We start from the raw sequence: 27,742 nt of genomic DNA on the forward strand, positions 1-27,742 counted from the left end.
AATTTTATTTATTTATTTGACAGAGAGAGATCACAAGTAGATAGAGAGGCAGGCAGAGAGAGAGAGAGAGGGAAGCAGGCTCCCTGCTGAGAATAGAGCCCGATGTGGGACTTGATCCCAGGACCCTGAGATCATGACCTGAGTTGAAGGCAGCGGCTTAACCCACTGAGCCACCCAGGCTCCCCTAAAAACCTTTTATTAAAAACTATAAAACATTGTTGAGAGCATCTTTTTTCTTTTTTTAAATTTTATTTATTTATTTGACACAGAGAGAGAGATCACAAGTAGGCAGAGCAGGAGACAGAGAGAGGGGGAAGCAGGCTCCCTGCTGAGCAGAAAGCACGATGTGGGGCTGGATCCCAGGACCCTGAGACCATGATCTGAGTCGAGGGCAGCGGCTTAACCTACTGAGCCACCCAGGTGCCCCGAGAGCACTTTTTAAATAAACCTAAATAAATGGAGAGATAGACTGTTTTTGTACATCTGAAGACTCTTCGTAAGATACAGTTCTTCACAGACTGATTTATAAATAAATAAATACTCTTCATGGAGCATCTGCGTGCTCAGTTGGTTAAGCATCTACCTTCGGCTCAGGTCATGATCCTAGAGTCCCTTGCTCAGCGAGGAGTCTGTTTTTCCCTTCACCCCTCACCCTGCTCTCATGCTCTCTCTCTCTCACGCTCTGAAATAAATAAAATATTTTTTTAAAAGTGCTCTTCCAATGAAAATCCCAGCAGGGTTTGCTTGGTAGAAATTTTCAAGTTGTTTGTAAAATTTATATGGAAAAGCAAAGAACTGAGAATGGCTGTTTGATAAACAATTTCAATAAAGAACGCAGTTGGTAGAGTTACACTACCAGATTTTAAGACATACTATAAAGCTGAAGGATTTGGGATAAAGACTTACACATTAGAGAGACAGAACAGAGAATTCAGAAATTGATACATATAAATACAAAGCCAATGAATTCAATGAATTTTTGGCACAGTGCCAAGTCATTTTAATGAGGAAGTGATGATCTTTTCAACAAATGGATGTGGAGCAATTTGATAGCTAGAAACTGCTCTCTCCTGCCTCCAAAAATAAAATGAGAACCTTAGTCATGACTTTATATATAAAAATTATCTCAAGATTTAAGAGTTAATGTCTTAGATTAAGTGTAAGTACTTTAAAGTATACAATGTATAGAAGAAAATAAAGGGAAATATCCTTTGTGATCTGTGACTCATAAAGATTTTTAAAATAGGATACCAGAACCACAATCATTAATGTAAAAAAATATAATGAAATTGAATTTCTCAAGATTAAAAACTTGCTTTTCAGAAGACCTGTTAAAAGATAAGCCATAAACTAAGAGAAATACTATAGAAAATAATGCAGCCAACATAGAACCTGTATCTGTAATAAAGAATTTTTTTTTTTTAAAGATTTTTATTTATTTATTTGACAGCGAGAGAGAGATCACAGGTAGGCAGAGAGGCAGGCAGAGAGAGAGGGAAGCAGGCTCCCTGCCGAGCAGAGAGCCCGATGTGGGACTCGATCCCAGGACCCTGAGATCATGACCTGAGCCGAAGGCAGCGGCTTAACCCAAAATATTTTATTTATTGAGAGAGCATGAGTTTTATGGGGGGGGGGGTGCAGAGGGAGAAGCAGAGCCTGCTGAGCAGGTAACCCAACTTAGAACCGATCCCAGGACCCTAAGATCACAACCAGAGCCAACGTCACATGGCCAACTGACTGTGCCACCCAGGTGGCCCTTGTCTGTAATAAAGAATTCTTAAAATTCATTGAAAATACTAAGAACTCAGAAGACAGTCAACATAATTTTTAAAAAATGAACAGAAAAATGAAAAGACAATATAAGCAGGAGGTACACAAACAGAAGATCAGGCACATGAAAAGTTATCAGTAGTCATTAAAAAATGCTTTATTAAAGCCACAAGGAGGCTCTCTGCTCTTCCCTGATCAACAGATAGCCTCATCTTCTGGTGCCGTGCCAGCCTTGTCCTCAAGACATGATGGCGAAGGCTGGAGTAAACAGGCTTTGGATGGCCTCCTCAGAGGGCATCCTGGGCCACATCGAGGACAAGATTGTCTCCTGCATCTTTAACATGGACACCCAGCCTTCCACCCTTGCTCATTTTCTGGTGTGAGAATGAATTTGGCTACAAGAATCAGGTGGTGGACCTTACGGTCTGCATGGCCTCCAAGGAGTAACAGCCCCAGGAAGAGCAAGAAGAGAGAGGTTGAGAATCCTTGCCCCAGCACTTCCCCCAGCACACTGAGAATGTCTTGACCTCTATACAATTTCTTCCCAGATTACCTGGAGAAGGGGAGGGACTTAGGGAGTCCTGCCTTGTTATGTACCATCAATAAAGTGCACTGTACCCAGCTAAAAAACACACACAAGAAGATACTAACATATACATTTAACTGGCTAAAATTAAGACTGTACCAAGTGCTAATTAGAATATAGAGCATATGAACTCTCATGTATAGCTGGTGGGAATGTAAAATGGTATAGTCACTTTAGAAAACAGTTTGGTAGTTTCTTAAAATTTTAAAAATAAGTCCGCCATACAACATAGTTACTTCACTTGTTTGCATTTATTCAACAGAAATGAAAGTGTGTGTCACATAAAATCTTATATGTGGGCACTCATAACAGCTTTATTTGTAATAGCAAGAAAATTCAAACAACGTAGGTGTCCCTCAACAGGTGAATGGATAAAAACATTTGGTATAGATACAAACAGTGGAATACTACGCAGCAGAAAGATGAAACAAACTATTGATACACTCAGCAACAAGGATCAGTCTCAGAATAATTATGCTGAATGATAAGCAGTTGGCTTTAGCCTTTCCCCCAAGTTAACATTTCTATTCTATGTTAAGAAAGAAAAAAAAAGCAACCTAATGTATAGAACAGTGTTTGCCTAGACAGGGTTGGGATGGATGTTGGGAGGCAGAGGGAAAGATGGAGGGATTGTATAAGAAGTTTATCCAGTTACAATTACAAGGACGTCTTGTAGTTGATGTTGCCTTTAATTGTTGTGATGGTTTCACAGTGGTATATGTATGTCAGAGTTCATTAAGTTGAATGTGTGATATTATATGTTATAGAAAAAAAGGAAAAACATGTTTATAGGACTGTTGGCTGTTCGATATGAAAAAATGGGAAATTTATTGTTAAATTTTTACTTTACACAGGGATACAGTGTTATCTCAAATGATAATAGAACATTTTAAAACATTAGCAAGATTAAAGGAGAGAAATTTTATGATACTAGCAAATGCTGTAAAGATTAAAATTCAACATCCATTCTTTAGAAAAACTTTTTTATTGTGGTAGAATACATTCAACATAAACTTCACTATCTTAACCATTTGTTGTTGTTTTAAAGATTGATTTGACACAGAGAGAGAGACAGTCAAAGAGGGAACACAAACGGGGAGTGGGAGAGGGAGAAGCAGGCCTTCCGCCGAGCAGGAAACTTGATGTGGGGCTCCATCCCAGGGCCCTGGGATCATGACCCGAGCTGAAGGCAGACACTCAACTGACTGAGCCACCATTTTTTTAATGCACAGTTCAGTGGTATTAAATACACTCACACCGTTGCTAGTAACTGTTATCACCAAAACTTTCCTTATGTTAAAGAGCTGAAACTGTGAATCCATTAAACCAATAACTCCTCTTTTCCCTCTTCCCCCGGCCTCTGGCAGTCACCATTTTACTTTGTCTTTATGATTTTGACCAAGTACTTCATATAAGTGGAATAATTTAGTATTTGTCTTTTTGTGACTGGTTCATCTCACTTAATATTACCTTCTCAGGGTTCACTGATGCTACAGCTTATTGTAGAATTTCCTTCCTTTTTAAAGGCTGAATAATACTTCATTGATGGACTGTACTACATTTTGCTTAACCATTCATCCATTGATGGACACTCTGGTTGCTTCCTCGTTTTAGTGATTGTGAATAATGCTGGTGTGTACAGGTATCTTTTTGAGATCCTGCTTTTAGTTTTTTGGGGTATATATCCAGAAGGGGAATTTTGGGATCATATTGTAATTCTTTATTTTTTGAGGAACTTTTCTACTGTTTCCTGTAGCATCTGTGCTGTTCGATATTCCCACTAACAGTGCCCAAGTGTTCTAATTTTTCTACATCCTCACCAGCACCTTTTTTTTTCTTTTTTTGATGGTATCCATCCAAATGTGCGTGAGGTATGGTATCTCATTGTAGTTTTGATTTGCACTTCCCTGAAGATTACTGGTGTTGAGCCTCTTTTCATGTGCTTATTAGCCATTTGTCTGTTTATGTAGAAATGCCTATTCAAGTTCGCCCCTCATTGTTGATCTGGGTTGTTTGGGGGGGTTTTTTGGTTGTTGTTGAGTTTTAGGAGTTCTCGCTATATTCTGTGTATTATCTCCTACCAAAATGTGTTTTTTTTTGCAAATCTCCGATTCTTGGGTTACCTTTTTCCTTTTTGTTTACTGTCTTTTGATAGAAAATATTAAAAAAATCTTCATGACTCTTGTTTTCTTTTGCTGTCTCTGCCTTTAATGTTGTATCCAAGAAGTGATCACCAAATCCAGTGTTACAAAGCGTTTGTTCTGTTTTTTTTCTTCTAAGAGTTTTATTGATTTAGGTCCTTGATCCATTTTGAGTTAATATTTTTATATGTGGTGTTATGTAAGGATCCAATTTCACTCTTTTGCATGTGGATACCTAGTGTTCCCAGCACCATTTGTTGAAAACACTGTCCTATCCCTACTGAATGATCTTGGCACTGTTGTTCAAAAATTAATTGACCATATATGCAAGGATTTATTTTGGGGCTGTCTGTTTTATTCCATTGGTCTACTTGTCTGCCTTTATGTTGGTCCTACACTGTTTTGATTATGGTAGCTTTGTAGTAAGTTTTGAAATCAGGAAGTGTGAGTACTCCAGTTTTGTTTTGTTCCAAGATTTTTTTTGGCTAGTCATATGAGTTGAGATTCCATATGAATTTTTCTCTTTGTGCAAAAAATATCATTATGATTTTAATGAGGATTGCACTGAATCTGTAGATTGCTTTGGGTAGTATTGACATTTTAATGTTAAATCTTAAAATCCATGAGCATGGGATGTGCTTCTTTTTCTGTTGTGTTTAATTTCTTTCAGAAGTGTTTTGTGGTTGTAATTGTATAAGTCTTTATTTCCATGTGGAGGAATTTTGCAACAGTGTTGGTAAAGGATATTGGTCTGGTTTTTTGTTAAATGTCTTTGGGTTTGGTATCAGAGTAATGTTGGCCTCATAGAATGAGTTGGGAAATGTACCCTTTTCAGTTTTTTGGGTAAGTTTTACAGTGATTGAAACATTCGTCCTTTAAGTGTTCAGTAGAATTTATCAGTGAAGCTTTCAGGTCCAGGGCTTTTTGGGTAGGTTTTTGATTAGTGATTCAGTCTCCTTACTGGTTTTAGGTCTGTCTGATTGGCTGTATTCCTGGGTAGATTTTGTATTTCTAGGAATTTGTTCACTTCATTTAGGTGGTCCAGTTTGTTAGTTTACAGTTTTTTGTATTGCTCTCTTGTAATCTTTTTTATTTTTGTAGAATGAGTTTCATTTTGGATTTAGTAATCTGAGTCCACTTTTTTTTTTTCTTAGTCTATCTAGGTAAAAGTATACTAGTTTTGTTGATCTCTTTGAATAAGCAGCTTTTGGTTTCATTGATTGTCTTTATTTTTCTATTACATATTTCATTTATCTCTGTTCTAATCTTTATTTTCTTTTTATTTAGCTTTGTTCCTTTTTCCTAGTTCTTTTGTTGGGTCCCCCAATAATGGGTCCATGGTCAAAGGAGTGAGACTGATACAAAGCGAAGGTCAAGCAAAGCTTTATTTCACGGGAAGCATCAAGAATCAAACCAACCGTCAAACAGACCGGTCCGGGCTGCCTCTTACAGAGAGGGCGACCCCTCCCTGCCTCGCAGACTAACTTTTATAGAGCAAAGACCATGTGGTTGAGCCTGGCCACACACAGGTGGCCAATGAGATTGCAACACACAGAGAAAGCTGCACAGTCATGCTAGGTCACACATGGGTGGCCAATTGAACTACAGTTCACCCCATAGTAGCTATTTGAACTAGCCTATCACCTTGGTCAGAATTGGTGCCCAAAAGGTGGGGCCCACACTCCTTGGTAGCTAGGGAGACAATATGCATACTCCATTGATTGGTTGTCTCCACCTGACCTGACTCATCCTTGCATTTGGGCTTTGTTACCAGGGACTGGTTTCCTGGATTTGCTTGTAAGTTCCGTGGGGGGGACAGGGTCAATTTAAGTTTTACTGCATAAACAACAATATGGCTGTTAAACCAGGGTGGGGCGGCTCTGGCTGAATAGGCCCTTACACTTTAAGTTGTAAAGTTAGGTTGTTTATTTGGGAGGTCTTTCATGTTTTTTAATGGAAGCATTTAGAGCTGCTACGTTTTTCCTAAAACCACTTTCCGTAAAACCACTTCTGCTATGTCTGTAGTTTTGGTGTGTTGTATTTTTGTTTTCCTTTGTCTCTCAGTATCTCCTAATTTCCTTTGTTGATTTCTTCTTTAATCCATTGATTGTTTAAAAGTGTGTTGTTTAATATCCACAGTTTTGTGATTTATCCAGTGTTCTTTTGTTACTGATTCTGACTTCATCATGTCCTGGGTAGAGAAAGTAATTTGCATGATATCTTTTTAAATCTCTTCAGACTTCATTTGTGACCTAACTTGTGATCTATCCCAGAAGATATCCCATACGCGGTTGGAGAAGAATGTGCATTCTCTTGTTGGGTAGGGTGTTCTGTATATGCCTTTTAGATCTAATTGGTTTATTGTGTTGAATCCTCTGTTTACCTACTTATTTTCTGTCAGGTTTTTCTATCCATTATTGTGAGTGGGGTTTTGAAGTCTCCAGCTATTATTGCAGAACTGTGTGTTTTTGCCTTTAATTCTTTTCAGTTTTTGTTAAATATATTTTGATGGGTTGTCATTAGGTATATTCATGTTTATAATTGTTACTGGTTCTGGATGTATTGAAACTTTTATTAATACATAATGTTCTTTTTTTGTCTTGCAGTTGTTTTTTTTTTAAAGATTTTATTTTGAGAGAGTGAGAGCGCCCAAGTAGGGGGAGGGGCAGAGAGTGTGGGAGAGAATCTCATGCATATTTAACGCTGACTCTTCAGCCCCAGTGTGGGGCCTGATCTTGAGATCATGACCCACGGGAAAATCAAGAGTTGGACGCTTAACCGACTGAGGTACCCAGGTGCCCCAACTTTTTTTTATTAATCTTTATTTTGTTTGATATTAGTACAGCCTCCTACTCTTTTTTTGGTTATAATTTTCAGGGAATATCTTTTCCTAGCCTTTCACTTTCAACTTGTTTGTGTCTTTGGATCTTGGGTCTTATGTGGACAAGGTATAACTAGATCATGTGTGGGTTTTTTTTTTTTTTTTTTAAGATTTTATTTTATTTATTTGACAGGGAAAGAGGTCACAAGTAGGCAAAGAAGTAGGTAGGGGGTGGGAAGTAGGCTCCCTGCTGGGCAGAGAACCTCTTGTGGGGCCTGACCCAGGACCCTGAGATCTTGACCTGAGCCAAAGGCAGAGGCGTAAACCACTGAGTCACCCGGGACACCAGATCAAGTGTTTTTATCAGTTCTTCCAGTCTGTCTTTGATGGGAGAATATAATGCATTTACATTTAAAATAATGACTGATAGGAGGAACTTCTGTCATTGTGCTTTCTTTTTCTTACTCATTTTGTATTTGCAGTGTATGCCTTGGAGCCGTTTTGGCCCTTATTTCCTGCATTATTATCTTTTGTGTTTAGTAGGTATTTTGTAGTGAATTTTTCAGATTCTTTCCTCATTTTCTTTAGTGTGTACTGTATAACTATTTTCTTTGTGGTTACCATGGGATTACATTTCATACCCTAAATTTATTAAGACTCTAGGTTGAGTTTATGTAATTTAACTTCAATAACATGCAGAAGTTCTCCTTTACACCTCCATCCCTACCCTTTTCAGTTGCTGATGTCACAGTTTTACAACTTTATACATTGTTCAAAAAGATAAACTAAAACTTTAAAAAAATATTAATTTTCCAAATTATCTAGAAAACAATTTCAAGTTACAAACCAAAATTAAAATAATAATAGCTTTTACACTAATAATGTTTTTTTTTCCCTCTTAAAAGTATTAGTCTCTTAAATCCTATAGGAAACAAAGTACAGCTGCAAATCATTGTTATAATAATACTAACTTTTGTAATCGCCCACGTGTTTACCTTTAGTGAGATCTTTATTTTTCCATATGGCTTTGAGTTATTGTCTAGCGTCCTTTCATTTCATCTTGCAGAATTCCTTTGGACATTTCTTGCAAGTAGGTTTAGTGGTCATGAACTTCATCAGTTTGTTTTTCAAGATTTTATTAATTTATTTGACAGTGATAGCACAACCTGGGGAGAAACAGGCTGGAGAGGGAGCCAGCCCAGTGACAGGCTAGATCCCATCATGACCTGACCCAAAGGCAGACGATTAACGACTGAGCCACCAGGTGCCCCTAAATAAATAAAATGTTTATAAAGAAATTTAAATATATTTGGAAATGCAGAGGACCTAGAAATAGGGCTATCTTGAACAGTGACAGGGTGGGAGAATTTATTGTATTGGATGTCAAGACGTGTAAAATGACCACATATAATACAGGGTGAAACTGGCTTGGGTATAAAGTAAATATGTTAATAGAATAGATTCAGACATATACAGACACTTAATTGGCAGAGGAATGCGGAAAGGATGATCTTTTTAAATTGTGGTAGGCTCATTGAATATGGGAAAGAGTGAAACTTGTTTTTTATTCACTATACATAGAAATAATTTCTAGATTATAGACCTAATTGTGGAAAGCTGAGCAATACAGTTTTCAGAAGATAATTCAAGAATATATGTACAATCTCGTATTGGGAAAAGATTCTTTTTTTAAATGTTTGTTTTCAAGATTTGTATTTTCTTTTTAAGATTTTATTTGTTAAAGAAAGAGAGAAAAAGTACAGGCAGGGGGAGCAGCAGGCCGAGGGAGAAACAGATTCTCCCTTGAGCAGGGCCCTATGTGGGACTTGATCAGGATCATAGGATCTTGACCTGAGCTAAAGGCAGACACTTAACTGACTTGAGCCAACCAGGCGCCCCTGTTGATTGTAATTTTAAGTGCCACAATAACAAATGTGCCATAATGTATCACGAACAAAAGGCTTATTGAGAACCCAGAAGACATTGATAATGTTAGAGGACCTTGGTGAGAGAATATTAGGAAGCATTTAAATAGAAATAAGGGAATACCACTCTTCTTGAGACAGGTTTCTGTCTATGGATGTTCTGTTTTTGGTAGCTCTTTTTTTCTGTTCTGTCTTCTTCATTCTGTCTTTGGTAGCTCTTTTTTTTTCTGGGTTTTAGGTGAAGGATAGGAGGATCTCTGGCATATTGTGAAGGGGAGCAGAGAAGTACAGTAACTTTGATCCCTAGCAGTGTAAAGGAATCAAGTGCACAGTGGGCTAATAAAATATATAAGGAATTGGTTTGTTGTTCTTGCCTTTGTGTGGAGTTAGTCCATTTTCATGGCTTCAGACTTAGTCTCTGCCACAACGACAGTTGTGATTTATTTTTAAGTTCTTACTTACTCAGTAAGTAATCTCTATGCCCAAGATGGGGCTTGAACTCCCTACCCAGAGAGCAAGAGTCGCATGTTCTTCCAACTGAGCCAGCCAGGTGCCCTGACAGTTCTGATTTTTATTGTGTGCCTTGTTTGATTATGTTGCTGGCACTTCAGTCTTACATGCCCTAAAGAGAACTGAACTCTATCCTTCCCAATCAGCTCCTTTCATGAACTCCCCTATTTATTGGAACACCATTTTCCCACTTATCCACAGTCGGAACTTTAGCGTTGTCTTTGATTTCCTATGAGGGATTAAGATGTCTTAAAGTATTTTAAGAGGTTTTCTTCTGAAGTACTGTATTGTGTATTTAGTAGCTATTATTTTCAAAAGAAAAAGTTGAAAAGGGACCTTTACTTAGTACAATCCTTAGCTTATGGAGCTTAGAAAAGCCTTAGTGATTAAAAGAGGACAAAGTTTATAGCTTTGTCCTGAAGGCAGCTTTACTTCTGTAGTAGAATTAATATGTGTATGAACTAATTAGCAAAACTAGAAAATAAAGCTGTTCTCAAGTCAGTGGTAGAACCTCTGTTAATACCCACCTCTATTGTGAGGCTGTCTCTGGCAACCCTTTCAAAAATGCAACACTCTCCCCTCAAAATACGTAGTTGTACATGCTCACTCACTATACATTACTACTTATTTCCTGTCTCTGCTTTTTTTTTTCCTTTCCTTGTAAGTGCTTAACACAATCCAATGTATTATCCTCATTTGTCTGGTTTATTGCCTGTCTCGTCCTCTTCCCCAAACTTAAGTATAAGCTCAATGAAGGCAGGAATTTTTGTTATTCTTGGCTGATGATTTTATCTGTAAAGTCTGATTCATCGTAAACATTGGAATATATAAATACTGAGGTGTTAGAGGCCTTTGTGAATTATGTGAGTAAATGAATTAGGTTATAAAAGTTGGACAGTATTGTTTCCCAAAATTGGGTTTGCCTCTTGCTGCTTGTTCAGTTAAAAGACACAACCAAGCCAAAGAACAGGGAAAAAGAGGTAAGGGTTTTACTTGCTACCAGTAAGGAGAATATCAGGACTATTTCCACAAGCAATGTCCACACAGACAACAACATTGGGAAAGTTTTAAGCTAAGGGGTATTCAGGAAGGGGCTTGACAATGGAGAGTTCTATATAGAATGGGGGCAAAAGTCATCCTGGTTGACAGAATCCAGGTCCTAGTTGATTAATAAATCCATGTGGGCCAGCAAAGGTTGGCATCATCAGTTCTCTGTTCCAATTAGCCCACTGTTGGAGTGCTCAGAAGGTTTTGAATCCTGCAAAAATGACTCAAGAATGTATGATATGTGTTAGGTCATTGTTGAAACAGCACTGGGAATTTTATCATTGATTGATTGTCTCTGATAGGGTTAGGCTAATTCCTGGTCTGGTAGAGACTCTTAGTTTTTGCATTCCCTCTGTTCTCTTAGATTCCTTTCTGTGGAGGTTTTTGTTTTGTTTTGTTTTGGGGTTTTTTGTTTTTTGTGGGGTTTTTTGTTTTTTGGTTATTTTTTTGTAATTCCCACACTTAAGCAAGTTCTGCAAGAAGTGTGCTTGGGCAAGTAGTACAGGTAGGGGATAGAACATATAATGGCTGGGGGCCTAAAAGAACTTCTTGTATGTTAAGAAAGCTATGACTGGTCTTTTTTTCCCCCTAGGGATCCCTAACTCTGTCTGCCTACACAAAGAGTACTAACTAGCAGAATAATTGGGTCAAGTACTTTCTAGCTCTGAACATTTTTTTCCTATTTTAATATTTACATATTTATTCAACATTTTGTGGTTATTCTCTGAATGATGTTAGCCTTAGATAAAGTTGTTCAGTGGAGTCTTAATGTTCAGAGCAAAATACACTTTATGAAGTCAGGTTGCAGTTTTGATTCAGCTTTGTTATGATAATTAAGCAAAATGTTTGAATTAAATGTGAATGCTACTCAGTCATATTTTATGTGACAGTAGGCAAAGATTTTGGATTTTAGGCTTAGAACCAGCTAAGTCCTCTCTGAGGATTGATCATTAAAATGCAAAATACAGTCTTTGTTTCTCTTCAGCTGTCTTCTTTATGAGCAGTTTGCTTAGAGAATGAAGCCAGTCACCTCTTAACCTAGATCTTCTTCCATTTAATTTGATTAAATAGTAATATTTAGTGTTACGTAGTATTATGATTTCATTGCTTTTCCATTGATACCTTTTTTGCTCCTATGCTGAGTTCAGGCTGTACTTTTTTTTTTTTTTAAAGATTTCATTTACTTATTTGAGAGAGCATGCACGCAAGCACATAAGCAGGGGGAAGGGACAGAGGGAGAGGAAGAAGCAGGCTCTCTGCTGAGCAGGGAGGGAGCCCTATGCAGGACTCAGTCCCAGGACCCTGAGATGATGACCTGGGTGGAAGTCTGGCACTTAACTGACTGAGCTTCCCAGGCACCCCAGGCTGTCTGTTGAATATATTTTGTTGTCAGAGGGCAGCAGTAACAGCTGTGTCTCGAGCCAGATTGATGGCCTTTGATCCTGGTTCTGCCTCTTATTGTTGGACTTCTGAACCTCAACTTCTGCAAAATAGGAATAGTAATGTTTCAAGGACTATTTTGACAGTTAAATGAGTTAAAACATACTGTGTTTAATTAAAACAGGTACATAATAAGGCTAAGTAGATACTTGTTGTTTTATTTGTAAAATAAAAAGTGTAAGGGCGCCTGGGTGGCTCAGTCGTTAAGTGTCTGCCTTTGGCTTAGGTCATGATCTCAGAGTCCTGGGATTGAGCCTGGCAGGGAAGCCTGCTTCTCCCTCTCCCATTCCCCTAGCTTGTGTTCCCTCTCTCGCTGTCTCTCTCTGTCAAATAAGTAAATAAATCTTTAAAAGAAAAAAAGTATAGTATATGTGATTATCTTTTCAGGATAACAGAGAAAACCTTTTCTGATCATGCTAATTTAGCATCTCCTCTTAACTCTTCATCCCTTACCCTGCTATATTTTACCATGTGGCATTTATCATTACTTGATATTAAAGGTTAAGTTTGTTTTCTCCTACTGGATTATAAACTCTGTGAGGGTAAGAACTTTGTATTATTCATAGTTGTGTTCCCTCTGGTGCCTAAAACAGTATGTCTGACTTATAATAAGTATTCAAGAAATACTTGGTTAATGATGAATAAATTAAGGTATATGATGGCAACTAAAGGTTTTTTAGGGAGCATCTGTTAGATTGTTTTAATGAGTTACTGCTTTCTTTGAGGGAACACATTTTGTTTTGGCAGTGCCTCTGAACTTTTGTTGCCAAAGTCACTTAAAATCTTACCCGTCTCTTTTGTTAAGCTATATGTGAAACAGAGCCTGAACAGCCTGTTCGACATTACCCATTATGGGTGAAAGTAGAAGGTGAAGTAGATCCAGAGCCAGTTTATATCCCAACGCCTTCTGTCATTGAGCCTATGAAGCCATTGTTGTTGCCTCAGCCAGAAGTTTTACCTACTACTGTGAAGGGCAAAGTGCTCACTGGAATTAAACCTGCACGGGCATATACTCCCAAACCCAATCCTGTGGTAAGCCCAGATTTTCATCTTTTGTTGCAAGTTACAAAAATCATTTGTAAAAACAATGGATTTCAACCAGATTTTTGGTTTATATTCTGTGAATCGTTTTGCTTTTAATATGGCTGTAAGCATCAATCTTCTTTAATTAGCTTAATTGCTGGCACTTTAAATGTCATTAAAAGTGGAGTGAATATACTAAGAATTCCTACTGTTTTTAAGGATAGCCAAATCTCTCTTCAGGAAGATTATATAAAGTTGTGTTCAAAAGTGTTTTAAAGATCCTGTTCTTACTCCTGTAGTGTAGAATATTGAGTAATTGAGATGTATGTAGTGCATGCATTTTTTTAGTAGGAAAGCATTCGGAAAAGTTTTAAGAAGTAACTCATCTTTTTAAAGCTGACTTCTTTATGTAAAGTAACAGTAAAGATTTAAGTAATAGTTGATATATGACTATGAAGATTGATAGGTAAAAGAGCTGATGCTTCTTCTGTTAAGAGCTTAAGCATTTCTGATGATTAAATCCATTTCAGTCTTAAAGATGCCTTAGTGTGGTGCTATTCAGTGTGGTCTTTGTGCTGATCCAAAACTATTTATTACTAGGTTATGATGAAATAAATATAGAAAATGAGAGTAAATATTTACAAACTTTTATAGATACTTGATAGAATAATTTTATGTGTATTAAACCTAATACTAAAAAACTTGGGCTTGTATTTTACATGTCTTTTGTTTTTCTAAAAACATTTTACAAAAGGATCAGTCTGTGTTGGATTGGTAATTCAGAAATGTGTCCTCATTGCAGAAATTTGAGAAGCACTGCTCTGATTTGACCTGAGATTTCTTGGTAGAGAACCAGATCCTTTCTGACTGCCCAAGATTTAGCACATACTGACTCTACTCATTAAAATTTGCATTTAAAAATTTCAAATGTTGTAATAGAAATAAAGATTAAACATTCTTTTCCTTTTGGAGTCTAGAATGTTTTTTCTCCCACTGTATTGAATGTTTTGTTTTATGAAACTTACAGATTCGGGAAGAGGACAAGGATCCAGTGTACTTGTACTTTGAGAGTATGATGACTTGTGCCCGAGTTCGAGTATATGAACGAAAAAAAGAGGAACAGAGACAACCGTCACCATCCCCATCCCCATCATTTCAGCAGCAGGGCTCATGTCAGTCTAGTCCTGAGAACTGTAGTGTAAAGGTGATTTACTTATTGCCTAATTTGTCTTTTTAACTTCAATTTCCCTGTTGCTAGTATTAGAATTTACATCACTATCAGAAAAATTTGGAGTCATTCCTGAGGGGCAGAGAAATGTGATGAGTGTATCAGTTTGTTTCTCTGCATACTTGTTCTAGAGAACAATCCCTTAAGGTTATTTAAAGTACTATTCTTTCTGAAGCTGAAGTAATTTTTAAAAGTTTAAACATTTCTCAGTTTTAGTAAATCATTTTTCTGTGATTATTAGGATTTATATCTGCATTAGTGATTTTTCAGATTAACTGAAGCTTGCTCTATTAAACATCAAATTTTTTGCCTTCTTTACTAGAATACACTACATACAAAGTGTGGTGTCAATTTTTTTCTTGGTGACTCAGTTACTGTCAAGGACATTAGAGAGCTAGGCTGTTTGTTTTTGCCAAGGCTTATATAATATGATAGTAATGCAGCTGTGCGTATAGATGTGAAGCTGTTGACACTTGAGTCTTTCTGCTGTTTCAGGCTTCTTTCAGAGATTCAATGTTTATGTCCTAGTTTCTGTTGGTAATTATTTTGTGTTGAAGTATTTGTGTTATACCCTTCTTTAGGAGCCTGAGTCTGAACAGCAGCCATTGAAACCAGTCACCTGTGACCTAGAGGATGATTCTGATAAATTGCAAGGTCTGTTTGAAAATTAAGTCTTAAGTCATTTTATAGTAATTATGGGACACACACACACCCCCAAAACATTTTTACCTACCCCTTTTCTAGCTTCTTCTAAAAATAGAGATGATAGAGTAGACAGATAGATAGAGATAGAGTCTTTTCCTATTATTTGGACTGTTTATCACTCCTAAAAAATAAAATTCATTCATGTTGATATGGCATGTTATTTCATGAGACACTTGGGATATGGTTAATGATTCTCTCTCTCTCGTTTTTTTAAGATTTATTTATTAGAAACAGTACAAGTAGGGGGCAGGGCCAGAGGGAGAGAGAGAGTCCTTAAGCAGACTCCCAGTGAGCGTGGAGCCCAATGTGGGGCATGATCCCAGGACCCCGAGATCATGACCTCAGCCCAAATCAAGAGTTGGATGCTTAACTTACTGGGCCACCCAAGTGTGCCCCCCTTTTTATGGCATGATACACATGAAATGTGGTATTTTTTTAATAGCATATTGAGGTATTTGAGGGAGGCTGCTGGGGTGAAGAGAACCTGTCTGAGAACATAACCACCTTGAAGGCTGAGGGCATCTATATCCTGACATATTTATAATTAGCACAGTGGTTGGGAGACTGTGCTGTAGAAATCAGTGAAACAGACATCCAATTAACACGTTGCCATGAATATAAATACCTGGTGAGCTAAATAATCTGCACATAATGTAGAAATAGAGCAGTCATACCTAGTGTCACAGAAGTAATTCAGAAGTATTTGCAGTCGAAATTAGAAGTAGAACACACTTTTTAACCACAAATAGTCTCTCTCTTGTTCTTGAGGATTGAATCTACCTATCACATGTTACAGAGCGTCTTGCAAGCATCTTTGCTTTTCCTGTACGGACAGCAGAACACCAAACTATATCAAATCTTAACCTTGGTTATAGGTCATGCTTTGTTTGCAAGGTGTAACACTTTCTTATATAATAGTTATGACTTTTGGAGCAGTCTTAAAGTGAGACTCTCTTTTTATTAGTGACCCCAAGCAGCAGGATATCCTGTTATAGTATGATTCTCTAGAATACTCCTTTTTCATGGAAAAGTCCCAAATTGTGAGTTGTTAAATTACCATTGGAAGTACGTGGGATTCAGACACTGGGCAACTGCTCAATTTCTGTGCTGTTGGCACTTCTCTGAGAACCCAGGGAAAATAAAAATCTTTTAAAGTTCAGTACAAAATGCTATGATGCAGAAATATCTTTCAATTCCTTATCAGAGAAAAGCTGGAAGTCTTCCTGCAATGAAGGGGAATCCTCTACCTCCTATGTCCATCAGAGGTCACCAGGTGGTCCCACCAAACTGATAGAAATCATCTCAGACTGCAACTGGGAGGAGGATCGGAACAAGATTTTGAGCATCTTATCCCAGCACATCAATAGCAACATGCCACAGTCACTTAAGGTGGGCAACTTCATCATTGAGTTGGCTTCTCAGCGAAAGAGCCGGGGTGAGAAGAACCCTCCTGTTTATTCTTCTCGTGTGAAAATCTCTATGCCATCATGCCAAGACCAAGATGATATGGCTGAGAAATCTGGATCAGAGACTCCTGATGGTCCATTATCCCCTGGGAAAATGGATGATATCTCTCCTGTGCAGACAGATGCCCTGGATTCAGTGAGGGAGAGATTACATGGAGGCAAAGGTCTGCCTTTTTACGCAGGGCTTTCTCCTGCAGGGAAGCTTGTGGCCTATAAACGTAAACCCAGTTCAAGCACATCTGGGCTTATCCAGGTGAGAATTGCCTTTAATCTGGATGTAGCACCTTTTTCTACTTAGGTAACATCTCGATTTTTCAGAGCCCTTTGTGGGCCTTATACCATTTATCTTCACATTTCCTGGGAACTGGGTGACAAAACCATCTCGTTTTTGTAATAGGCCTAGTTTATAAATGCATACCTAGAGTAAATTTTTGACACATTTACGAATGAACTGTGGAGCCTTATATTAGCTTATGATTTTATTTCTATCTTCTCAGAAAGTTCCTAACTCTTAAAATTTTACTGCTTGGGCTCTACTGATATGTTGATAACGATACTAAGGAGTTCCATCTAGTTCTTGGGATTATTATTAATAAATAGCTTTCAAAACAAAAGGTGAAATTGATTGTAAGATAGTAGTATATGGTTGGAAACTTGGAGAAAATTTTAGTTTTGCAAGGTGTTATTGAAAAGTATAAAACTTCTAAAAATTGCATTTTTTTTCTTTATTTGGTCCATAGTAGGGTTTTTGCTAATATAATGATTGTCATAGTACAAATAAATCCTCGTTGTTTCGTAATTTAGGCAGGTTATATTAGTAAAATTACACCGGCATCTAGAAAATCCTTTGGAAGGAGAAGTTTTGAAGTAAAATGTAATTTTAGAAAAAGGTTTTCTCCTCTTGTTCAGTGATATTAAATGCACTTTTATGTCAGAGTAGCAAATAGATGGAAGTGTCTGACATGCTTGCTAAGGTTACTTGACTTTACTAGCTTGACCACTTCTCTGGGCTATGGACTGTTCCATTAATATGACTCCATGACTCATCTACTTAATTAAAAACTTTTTATTGCAGTTTATTCTTGATGGTGCTATATAACTGGTTCTGTTGGTATTTCTTGAGGGGGAACAGTGTTTTCTTCTTATTTCATTTATTGATTGATACTTTGAGAACAGAGACTTACCTGAGCTCATTTCTAGTGAGACTTGGGAACCACCACCCCCACCCCCCCAATACAGGTATAGAAATCTGTGTTTTCTCCTGTCTAGGACTCAGAAAGCCATCATAAAATACGAATTTGCCTAAGCAGTCAGGCCACTGTAATGTAGATTTTGGGGAAGCTGTTGAATAGTCTTCAGAGCAAGTCCCAAAGGAGAAGATGAGGTATCTGACTTAGACCTCCAGAGACCCTGAAAAACTATAGTAAACTTTCCTTTAGGATGGAAAGATCACATTCTTTATATCAAACTCAAGGCAGAGATATACCTTATCTATCTGGGAATAATTGTGGTTTCATTTAAGTAGTAAAGAGTAATTTTTGTCTTTGAGGAGAGGTTGGCTTGCTGTAGCTATTCTCTTTACCAGTTTCCTGTTACTTTAGAGAGTAGGGGTTTCTCCACCACACTTCACCCTCTCCCCCTTTTCAATGATGGAAAGGAGGAACAGAAAAGGATGTCTTCTCTAGTCACCCAGGAATAGGACTTTGAGAACATGCGTAAGAAATTAGAGAAGGTTTTTTTTTTCTTTCCTTTTTAAAAAAACATTTGTGCAGTCCCAGATGGGCAGTGTGTCAGCTCAGGCAGTAGAGAAAAATCTTTACCTCATTTATTGATTACTTGTTCTGGTGGCCAGTGATAATTTCTAAAGTTATAATTGAGTTTCTTCTAGCTTTTATCTTGAGCTCAAGTTTTGTCCAAGAGATAACAGTATCTTCAAAGTTGAGTAAACTGAAGGGGACCTTTTGGCTTAGGATATTATAACAATGGCATTCTTAAAACTTAAAAGTAGATTCACCATATATTTTTCAAATATGAAGGATGCTTGAAGGGACCCGTGAGAGGGCTGCACTGTGCCTCCTTGGTCTTGTCAGAGAGATTCTGTGGAACACAGCTATTCATTTTTTGGTGGTGATTGTTAATAGTTTAACCAGAATTGCTTAAGTAAAACCGTTGGATGATTCCTTAGTTTTGACTGTGCTTCTCACATATCTAGGAGCAGATATTGATGAATTAAGGTAGTCTGTTTCCAAACTACCAAAATGAAGATGAGATTAGTTCAGAATATCAGATGGCAGCTTTTTTTTTTCACCTTCTAATACTCAGATTATGTATCAAATGGAAAAAGTCCATTTCTTTTTCCCTTTAAATCTGAAGAGTAGACTTTTAAAACCTTGTAAAAATGAAACCCCTGTCAAGGGAGATAAGTTAGCAAGAGAATTTTATCTTTACAGAATTTCTCTTTGCCACTTGTTTCAGGTTAATGGTAAGAGTTACCCGCAGGCTAAGTTGCTATTGGGACAGATGGGGGCATTGCATCCAGCCAATAGGCTAGCTGCTTATATCACAGGCAGGTTGCGACCCTCAGTCCTGGACCTCTCAACCCTCAGTACTGTCATCTCCAAGGTAGCATCCAATGCCAAGGTGGCTGCATCCAGGAAACCACGTACCCTGTTGCCTTCAACATCCAATTGCAAAACGGCATCCTCCTCTGGCGCTACAACAAATCGCCCTGGGAAGAATCTGAAGGCATTCGTCCCTGCAAAAAGACCAATTGGTAAGTTGGACTGTATATATATTTTAGAAAGGCCTGTGCCTTGGTGCTTGGCCAGTGGATACAAGTATAGAGGTCGTGAAAATTAGAGGAATATAGAATTGGCATTGTTCTTATTCTTGATGTCTGTCTTGCCTGACCTTGTCTGTTTTTGGTAATTCTTCCTGACTACCTATGATAGTAGACGAATTGAACTCTAGTTAATAGTTATTTCCAGACTTTGAGAGACTGGTTTTATTAATACAGAAAAGACTTAGATTTTTAATTTTGTTTTTTAAAAAGGAGGACTTACTTTTAAATATTTTACCTAATTTAATATTTCTTTTATGGGCACTGGTATTTTTGTAACCAGTCATATATGTGTTCCTTGAACTTATGGAACGAAGGAGCTAGCAAATCCAAGGGGGTTTGCATAGTATAGGCTTAGAATAAAAAGCTCTTGAAAAACATAAGTTGTTAAGTGTTGCTTTATTCTATTCATCCTGTTCTGTGAATGAAAACCTCATTTGTTTAATATTTTAATGCTGGAGTCTGTAATAAATTACCTTCTGAAAGCATTTTGTGTTTTAGCATTGCGAGTATATGTAGTCAGTTTATCGAATTCTTCTTTTTGTTGTTCAGATCTGTTTAGGAATATAAGTGTCCATTGCTGTATTCTTATTCCTCTGATGGGAAATTGAAATAATCCGGCTGAATGCTGGAGTTATATGAAGTTGGAGGACAAGCATTGTATGCCTTAAAAAGACCCCATTTTACCATTTTTAAAGTAGCTTTAACTGGTGATTTTAAGTCCTATCCTGCCCTCTTTTGAAAAGTGTCTTTATACACTTCAGAAATATGTAAAACTTAACTGTCTCATAAGAGGATAGCAGTTACAAAGAAGCAGAGGTGCTGGGGCAGGAGGAAGTGGTGAAACAAGTTTTAAAATCAGAGTTAGGGGAAGAAAAATCTCCTTACGACCTTCTTCACTGTTCTAGATGATGAAGTTGTGTGCTGCTATATTGCCTTTTTAGTGTCCTGGCAATTTGGCTCTATTGCACAGTGGAAAGAATCTTAGTAGGAACACCCAGTTTTAATCCCTTTCAGAGTATTTGGTTTGGGTTGAGAGAAGTGTTTGATTTCTGTGGGTGGAAATTGGCACATATCAAGCAGGTAGGTAGTACCTGTAAGAAATTGACCCAGTGGAGCACAATAAATGTTGATAAACACAATCACTAAGAGGATAAAATATGAGAACTGAAGATATTTGACCTGCAAATTTTTATTTGCAGCGGCTCGACCCTCTCCTGGTGGTGTGTTCACACAGTTTGTGATGAGTAAAGTTGGAGCCCTGCAGCAGAAGATACCTGGAGTTAGCACACCCCAACCCCTAACAGGGCCACAGAAGTTCAGTATCAGACCTTCTCCAGTAATGGTCGTCACACCTGTGGTTTCTTCTGAGCCAGTTCAGGTGTGCAGCCCTGTGACTGCTGCTGTCACTACTACCACCCCTCAAGTGTTTTTAGAGAATGTTACTGCTGTGACACCTATGACTGCTATTTCTGACGTGGGAACTAAAGAAACTACTTATTCTTCTGGTGCCACCACTGCAGGGGTTGTTGAGGTTTCTGAAACTAATACCAGCACCCCTGTAACACCTTCCCAGTCTACAGCCACTGTGAACCTTATCAAAACGACTGGGATAACTACCCCTGTGGCTTCAGTTGCTTTTCCTAAGTCTTTGGTAGCATCTCCTCCAACTATAACTCTTCCTGTTGCTTCCACTGCCTCCACCTCCATAGTCGTGGTGACCACAGCTGCATCTTCCTCCATGGTGACCACACCAACTTCATCTCTGGGCTCTGTTCCCATTATACTCTCGGGAATTGATGGGAGTCCACCAGTGAGCCAGAGACCAGGTAAGGCCTAGATGTTACTAGCTGGTTTACCTGCCATACAGCTGTTTATATCACTTATGGTTTTGTTAGGATTACAGATATATCAGGGTAACAGTGTAGGTGTTTCTGCTGTAACATGATACATGGATTCCTGAAAACCTTGACCTTCTGCAAAACTGAACACTGAGAATAATAGACCTCATGGTTAATAAAAAAAATCTCTCAACTTTGTAACCAGAGCACTGATAAAAACCACAAGTGGTACTTAGGAGATAAATTGAACAGCCTTGACAGATGGTTTTGTGTGGAGCTGGAGATTTTCTGAGGAGATTAAAAATACTTAAAAACATTATAATGGAAATACTGGCTGAATCTGAAATAATGTATGTGGGAGTGGAGTTCTGAGCCAGTAGAGCCGCCATCAAGATGGGCACAGCACGAAGTGTACTTCTGTGTGCTGAGAGCTAGGTCTGTGCATCTCTGAGGAGGGAACCCAAATGTAGGTGTTCCTTTGGGGAGGGGGGGGTTGCGGGGGTGGGGGTGGGGGCTGTGTATGCTTCTTTTTATTTTTATTTTTTAAAAGATTTTTATTTATTCATTTTCCAGAGAGAGAGAGCATGTGCAAACATGTGCATGCACACAAGCAGGGGGGAGCCACAGGCAGAGGGAGAAGCAGGCTCCCCGCTGAGCAGGAAGCCTGGTGTGGGGCTCCATCCCAGGACCTGGGATTATGGGATAATGACCTGAGTGGAAGGCAGATGCTTAACCGACTGAGCCACCCAGGCGTCCCTGTGTGTGCTTCCTTCTAATTAAAAAAGAGAACAGAGGGCTTTTGCCATGATACAGCCAGGCCTTTTCTCTCCTTGCTGAAGATTAAGACTCTAGGTCCTTTTACCTAGTAAAAATCATTTGTGAATCTGACTAACTCCCATATACTACTGACATTATCCTTCTATTTATTATTTTGTATGAACTGATTGAGATAGAAATAAGGAGGCATATTTCTTTGATTAGGAATCTGTATGTTTATCAACTTTTCAGTTAAAGTTTTTTTGTAGGCTTATGTTAAGTGAATATAAAATAGGAATATCCTACACTTTGCTAATTTTTTATATCCTGATTCAACCAGCTAAAATAAATGGTTCTCTTAATGTACTCAGAGAATTACTATGTAAAAGAGTCAGAGACTTCACAGGACTTAAGGGGAAATAAGTAGGCAACAATAATTCTTTGGTTATTGATATTTTTCTTACTAAATATTTTTGCATTTAGTGACATAGTCCAAATCTCTATCAGTATTTTAGGAATGAAGTGATTTGGGAGTTAGTTTAAAGTTGAAGGTCTTTCCAAAGGATAAATGAATCATGGATTAAATTTGTTGTCTTCTGCTTCTCCCCATATATAAAGATTAAAAATGATTAGTTTAATATGCAGTTTCAGAACTGAGATTGTTGTTGATAAAGCCATTTTGATTTCCTATTGGATCTCAAGGTTTATATCTTGTCATATTTTAACTTGAGATTTTTTTCTAAACAATATGGATTCCAACCCTTTTCTTTACTTCTGTCATGAAACTATAAAGTAGTTTTTTAGCTTTTTGTGGTTCGCTGTTTCTCAGATTTCAGTCACTTGGAATATACATTCAGGTATTTTGCTCTGATTCTCATTTGTACTATTATTGACTTAATATTCTTATTTAAACTCCTTTGTTTGCTTAAATGTATTTTTAAAAGGAGCTATTTTACTGTAATTGGAAACCAACATTACTTGTCATAACAGAGGTTTACTCCATAAATAAATACATTAGAAACAATAATAATAAAAAATACATTCTAGCTAGCTACCATGTTAATACGTGGCTTGCACTCTGTTAATGAAGAAACCTAGAAAATGCAGATGTAATATCAAAGACTAGTATTTTCTTCTGTATATAATCAGAAGATTAAAATTGAAAAATTACTTTCTGACAGTGTGATATGGTGATATACTGTATCCATATACCATTTCAAAATATCTTCTGTAATACCACTTGAGGAAATATTAATGTTAACAGATTTTCTTAACTGCTCTTTTTTAAATGGAGCTGACTCTGATAACTTCTGAGTGTGTGTAATTTTGTTTTAGGTGCATAAAGAGGATCCCAACTTGGGTACTTAGACATCTGTGACTTTTTCATTTAACTTCTTGTTCTTTTCCCTTCTTAGCCCTCACCTGCATGTGAATAAATACTCGCATATTTTGTGTGTCTGTTAAAGGTTGCTTTCGTTTTCTGAATTAAGAGTGCTTTGGGTTTGAACCATTCTCTAAAATGTTCTTTGAATAGAAATGTTCAGGAAATTAAGAATGCTTTAACGTGTTTCTTAGTGTAAGGTGGATGTTTTTTATTTAAATTGCACCCCCTGCCCCCCCGAACAGTTTGGTCTTTGGATTTTATTTCACTTTCAAGAGTAGTTCTGGATCTTGCATATAATTTGTCATGTAAATGTTAGGAGCATAATTTCCTTTTAGAAGTTTGATATGTTTCATGGGTAGAGTGCTTGTCTGATAGTGTCACATATTAAACTGATTCGTTTGGTTTGTTGATTTTTTTTATTTAGCGACAAGCTAATGAAAATATTATTAATAATGTTAAATAAGCTCACTAATTTGAATGGTAATGTTAGATTAGTTTCATTTCTGCCCAACATCACCATTACTCCTTTTTATCCCCGTGACCAAAAATCTCTCTGTAGATTATTTGTATTACTATTTTTCTCTGTCTTCATTATTTCTAAATATCTCTTCCAAACATTGAAGTGGGACTTTAAGTACTATTAATGATTTGAAATTTTTTAAAATTCACATCTTTTGCATTAAATTTTTGCTTTTTCTGTTTGTTTTAAAACTATCTTTTGCCTCTTCCTAACCAGGCTTTATTTCCCTGCTTCTTTGATGTCTCTTAATTTCATTCCATTTTTTGGGGGTATGTATTTTTTTTCTTCTGAAAAATAATTTCCACAGATCTTTACGCTTTGGTTATTTGTCAGTGTATTTTAAAGGCCAAGGAGTTTTTTATGCCTTGCGATTTTTAGTCCTTGACTTTATCTTACTTGAGTATGACCTATGAAATGAAGTCATAATTTTAGTGTTAATGACTTGAATTATAAGGTTGAAAAAGAGCATTTTATCGTGAATGATCTGTTTAACTTTAATGAGAATCGAGATTTATAGGCCTGCCATGTTTTTCATTAGGCAGAGGCATTATGTCTTTAAATGCACCTCTTGGCAATTGATGATTTTTTCTTTCTTTCTTTTTTTTTTTTAGCCTTTCTGAGCGTAAGGTCCTACAGTGTCTTGATAATTAGGTTTTAAGATAAATTGTTCTCAGCCATAGGACTATTAAGTAACGTATGATAGAGTTACAGGATTTCACCAATTGTGTAATTCAAATTAGAAATTATTTATAGTGTGGTCGGATCTTATGTCCTAGTAGTTTTTCCTATATGCATTAAAGTGAACTGATACTATGTTTCCATTTTCTGTTTTTCAGAAAATGCCCCTCAGATTCCAGTGGCTACTCCTCAGGTCTCTCCTAACACAGTGAAACGTACTGGACCTCGATTGTTGCTGATTCCAGTGCAGCAAGGTTCTCCTACTCTTAGACCTGTTCCAAACACACAGCTTCAGGGGCATCGGATGGTCTTGCAGCCTGTTAGGAGCCCAAGTGGGATGAATCTATTCAGGCATCCCAATGGGCAGATTGTTCAGCTCCTTCCCTTGCATCAGCTTCGAGGCTCTAATACCCAGCCCAACTTACAGCCTGTTATGTTTCGGAACCCAGGTATAAAACTGGAGATCTTTCTGATGAGATTTTCTTTTGTTGAATCATTGGCCGCATGGGATGTTAATACACCAGGATTTCTTAGTCTCTTAGAGTTAACCTGTCAAGAAGAAAAGCATACCTTGGAAGTCTTTATACAGGCAGTGATAATTAAAAAAAAAATTTTCTTTTTCTTACCAGGCTCTGTGATGGGAATCCGGTTACCCACTCCTTCCAAACCTTCAGAGACTCCACCATCTTCTGCTTCGTCCTCTGCTTTCTCTGTTATGAATCCTGTAATTCAGGCTGTTGGGTCTTCTCCAGCAGTGAATGTTATCACTCAGGCACCATCATTGCTTTCTTCTGGACCTAGTTTTGTGTCTCAGTCTGGTACATTGACCCTGAGGATTTCCCCTCCTGAACCACAAAGCTTTGCAAGTAAAACAGGCTCTGAGACCAAAATAACCTACAGTTCAGGAGGGCAGCCTGTTGGTACAGCCAGTCTTATTCCTCTCCAGTCTGGTAGTTTTGCTTTGTTGCAGCTCCCTGGACAAAAGCCTGTTCCCAGTTCCATTCTTCAACATGTTGCTTCTCTTCAGATGAAAAGAGAGTCTCAGAGTGCAGACCAGAAAGATGGAACAAGCTTTTTAAAAAGAGAGCAGGATACTAAGAAGGCCCTACAGTCAGAAGGAGAAGCTATAGATTCTGGGGCTAATGTAATAAAGCAAAACTCTGGGGCTGCTGCGTCAGAAGAAATCCTGCATGATTCCTTGGTAGATGGAGGTGATCATTTAGATGAAGAATCCCTTACAGAAGAGGGTCCTATAATTGTTAAACCTTCTCAGCACTCCTGTATCACTGGGTCACACATAGGTGAAGACTATAAAGATGTTGATGAAGAGTATGGGATTAGAAATCATAACAGTTCCAAAGAAAAACTGACTGTTCTAGAAGTTAAGACCATTTCCAAAAAAGCCAGCAATGTGACAGTCCAAAGTGTAAGTAGTATACAGCTTAAAAAGCTTGGTGATGTGAAAGTGGAACAGCAGAAAGGATTAGAAAATCCAGAGGAAAAATCAAATGAATTAACAGTCATCTCTAAGGAAGAAAGTAAACTCGAAGTGTCAGGGAGCAAAGTTGTGGAGCAGCAATCTATTCCACAGCCAGAGGCCAAGGAGAAGGGATGTGGAGACTCTCTGGAGAAGGACAGTATTAGGGAGAGATGGAGAAAACACCTGAAGGGCCCTCTGACCCAGAAATGTGTTGGAACTTCACAAGAATGCAAGAAAGAGGCAGATGAGCAGTTAATTAAAGAAATAAAGACCTGTCAGGAAAATTCTGATGTGTTTCAACAAGAACAAGGCATCTCTGATCTACTTGGAAAAAGTGGAACTACTGAAAATGTCAGAGTTTTAAAAACCGAAGGTGATTCTTGGAGTAGGCTTTCTAATCCTACAGCCTTCTCCATTGTTCCGAGGAGAGCTACAAAAGGGAGCAGAGGGGAAGGACATTTTCAAGGTCACTTACTGCTGTCAGGAGAACAGATACAACCAAAGCAAGAGAAGAAGGGTGGGCGAAGAAGTGCTGACTTGACTGTTTTGGATTTGGAAGAGGAGGATGAGGAAGATGAGAATGAGAAAACCGATGATTCTATTGATGAGATTGTGGATGTTGTTTCTGACTACCAGAGTGAGGAGGTTGATGATGTAGAAAAGGTGGTGAGCCCATTTTTGTTGTGACTGAAACCTCAGGAATTTAAAATGATTTATTAGAGACAGTAGCTTTTCCAGAAGATCACTAAGACTTGATACATTGATTTGGATGCCTAGGTTTAGATCATGATTAAATGACTTCGTAGTTTTTAGGCTATGTCAGTCAAGTAACATTTATTGAGCTTATATTTTTCTTTGAGACTTACCTGCTATTATGGAAAGGCTGGCTTATGCCTTTGGGGGATAGATGCTTGAGAGTGCTTTCAAGTTAGGTTTAAAAAAAAAAAAAAGAAAGAAATCCTGAAACTCCTGCTCCTATTTATTCTCAGGTTTTTTGTTGGTTTTGTTTTTGACATTTTCTATGTGAAGTGATTATAGCCTGTCTGGTAGATTACATAAAGAACAGGGAATAGGTGGCCTTAGAACCAGAGGAGAACTTAATGCTTACATTTAGAGAAATGTTTCTCTTTTTGGAGAAAAATGGAAAATACCATTTAATATTTTTTTCATCACCCTGTCCTAAGTTGCTTTTAAAGTATTTCCTGAAATTAAATAGTTTCTAGAGTTTATGTTCTAAACTTTGGTCATCTTCCTTTGTAATACGACTTTTAAAATTTTTACAAACATTTTTTCTAAAGCCGTTTTTCTAGACTTCCTACTTAAGGTTGTAACCCTATCTAAGTGAGAAGCATATAGGGCAGGAGTTGGACGAACTTTTTTTGTAAAGGGCTAGATTGTGAACATTTTATTTTATTTTTATTTATTTATTTATTTATTTATTTTTTAAAGATTTTATTTATTTATTTGACAGACGGAGATCACAAATAGGCAGAGAAGCAGGCAGAGAGAGAGGAGGAAGCAGACTCCCCGCTGAGCAGAAAGCCTGATGCGGGGCTCGATCCCAGGACTCTGGGATCCCCAG

At 37.7% G+C, this 27,742-nt stretch overlaps 1 protein-coding gene and 1 long non-coding RNA gene across 13 annotated transcripts in view; one reads left to right on the forward strand and one right to left on the reverse strand.

Annotated features, from left to right (window-relative positions):
• Positions 1 to 27,742, forward strand: part of MGA (MAX dimerization protein MGA) — a 174,784-nt gene that overhangs the window by 130,054 nt on the left and 16,988 nt on the right. For 4 of the 12 annotated variants that reach the window (XM_046007127.1, XM_046007126.1, XM_046007124.1 and 1 more), the window contains exons 10-17: positions 13,046 to 13,272; positions 14,291 to 14,467; positions 15,073 to 15,145; positions 16,401 to 16,915; positions 19,138 to 19,435; positions 20,704 to 21,330; positions 24,839 to 25,129; positions 25,310 to 26,823. In XM_046007127.1, coding sequence (XP_045863083.1) covers positions 13,046 to 13,272; positions 14,291 to 14,467; positions 15,073 to 15,145; positions 16,401 to 16,915; positions 19,138 to 19,435; positions 20,704 to 21,330; positions 24,839 to 25,129; positions 25,310 to 26,823 — 3,722 coding nt within the window. The remainder of the gene's footprint in view (positions 1 to 13,045; positions 13,273 to 14,290; positions 14,468 to 15,072; positions 15,146 to 16,400; positions 16,916 to 19,137; positions 19,436 to 20,703; positions 21,331 to 24,838; positions 25,130 to 25,309; positions 26,824 to 27,742) is intronic. The other 8 variants (XM_046007132.1, XM_046007129.1, XM_046007130.1 and 5 more) reach the window with 8 other exon arrangements.
• On the reverse strand, positions 11,936 to 25,445 carry LOC123943190. Its single transcript, XR_006818591.1, has 4 exons — positions 25,307 to 25,445; positions 25,106 to 25,229; positions 19,329 to 19,417; positions 11,936 to 12,283 (listed from the first exon to the last, which is right to left on the reverse strand). It is a non-coding gene; the product is annotated as an uncharacterized LOC123943190 (long non-coding RNA).

This window comes from Meles meles, chromosome 6 (assembly GCF_922984935.1).
Source record: "Meles meles chromosome 6, mMelMel3.1 paternal haplotype, whole genome shotgun sequence".
Classification (NCBI taxonomy): Eukaryota; Metazoa; Chordata; class Mammalia; order Carnivora; family Mustelidae; genus Meles; species Meles meles.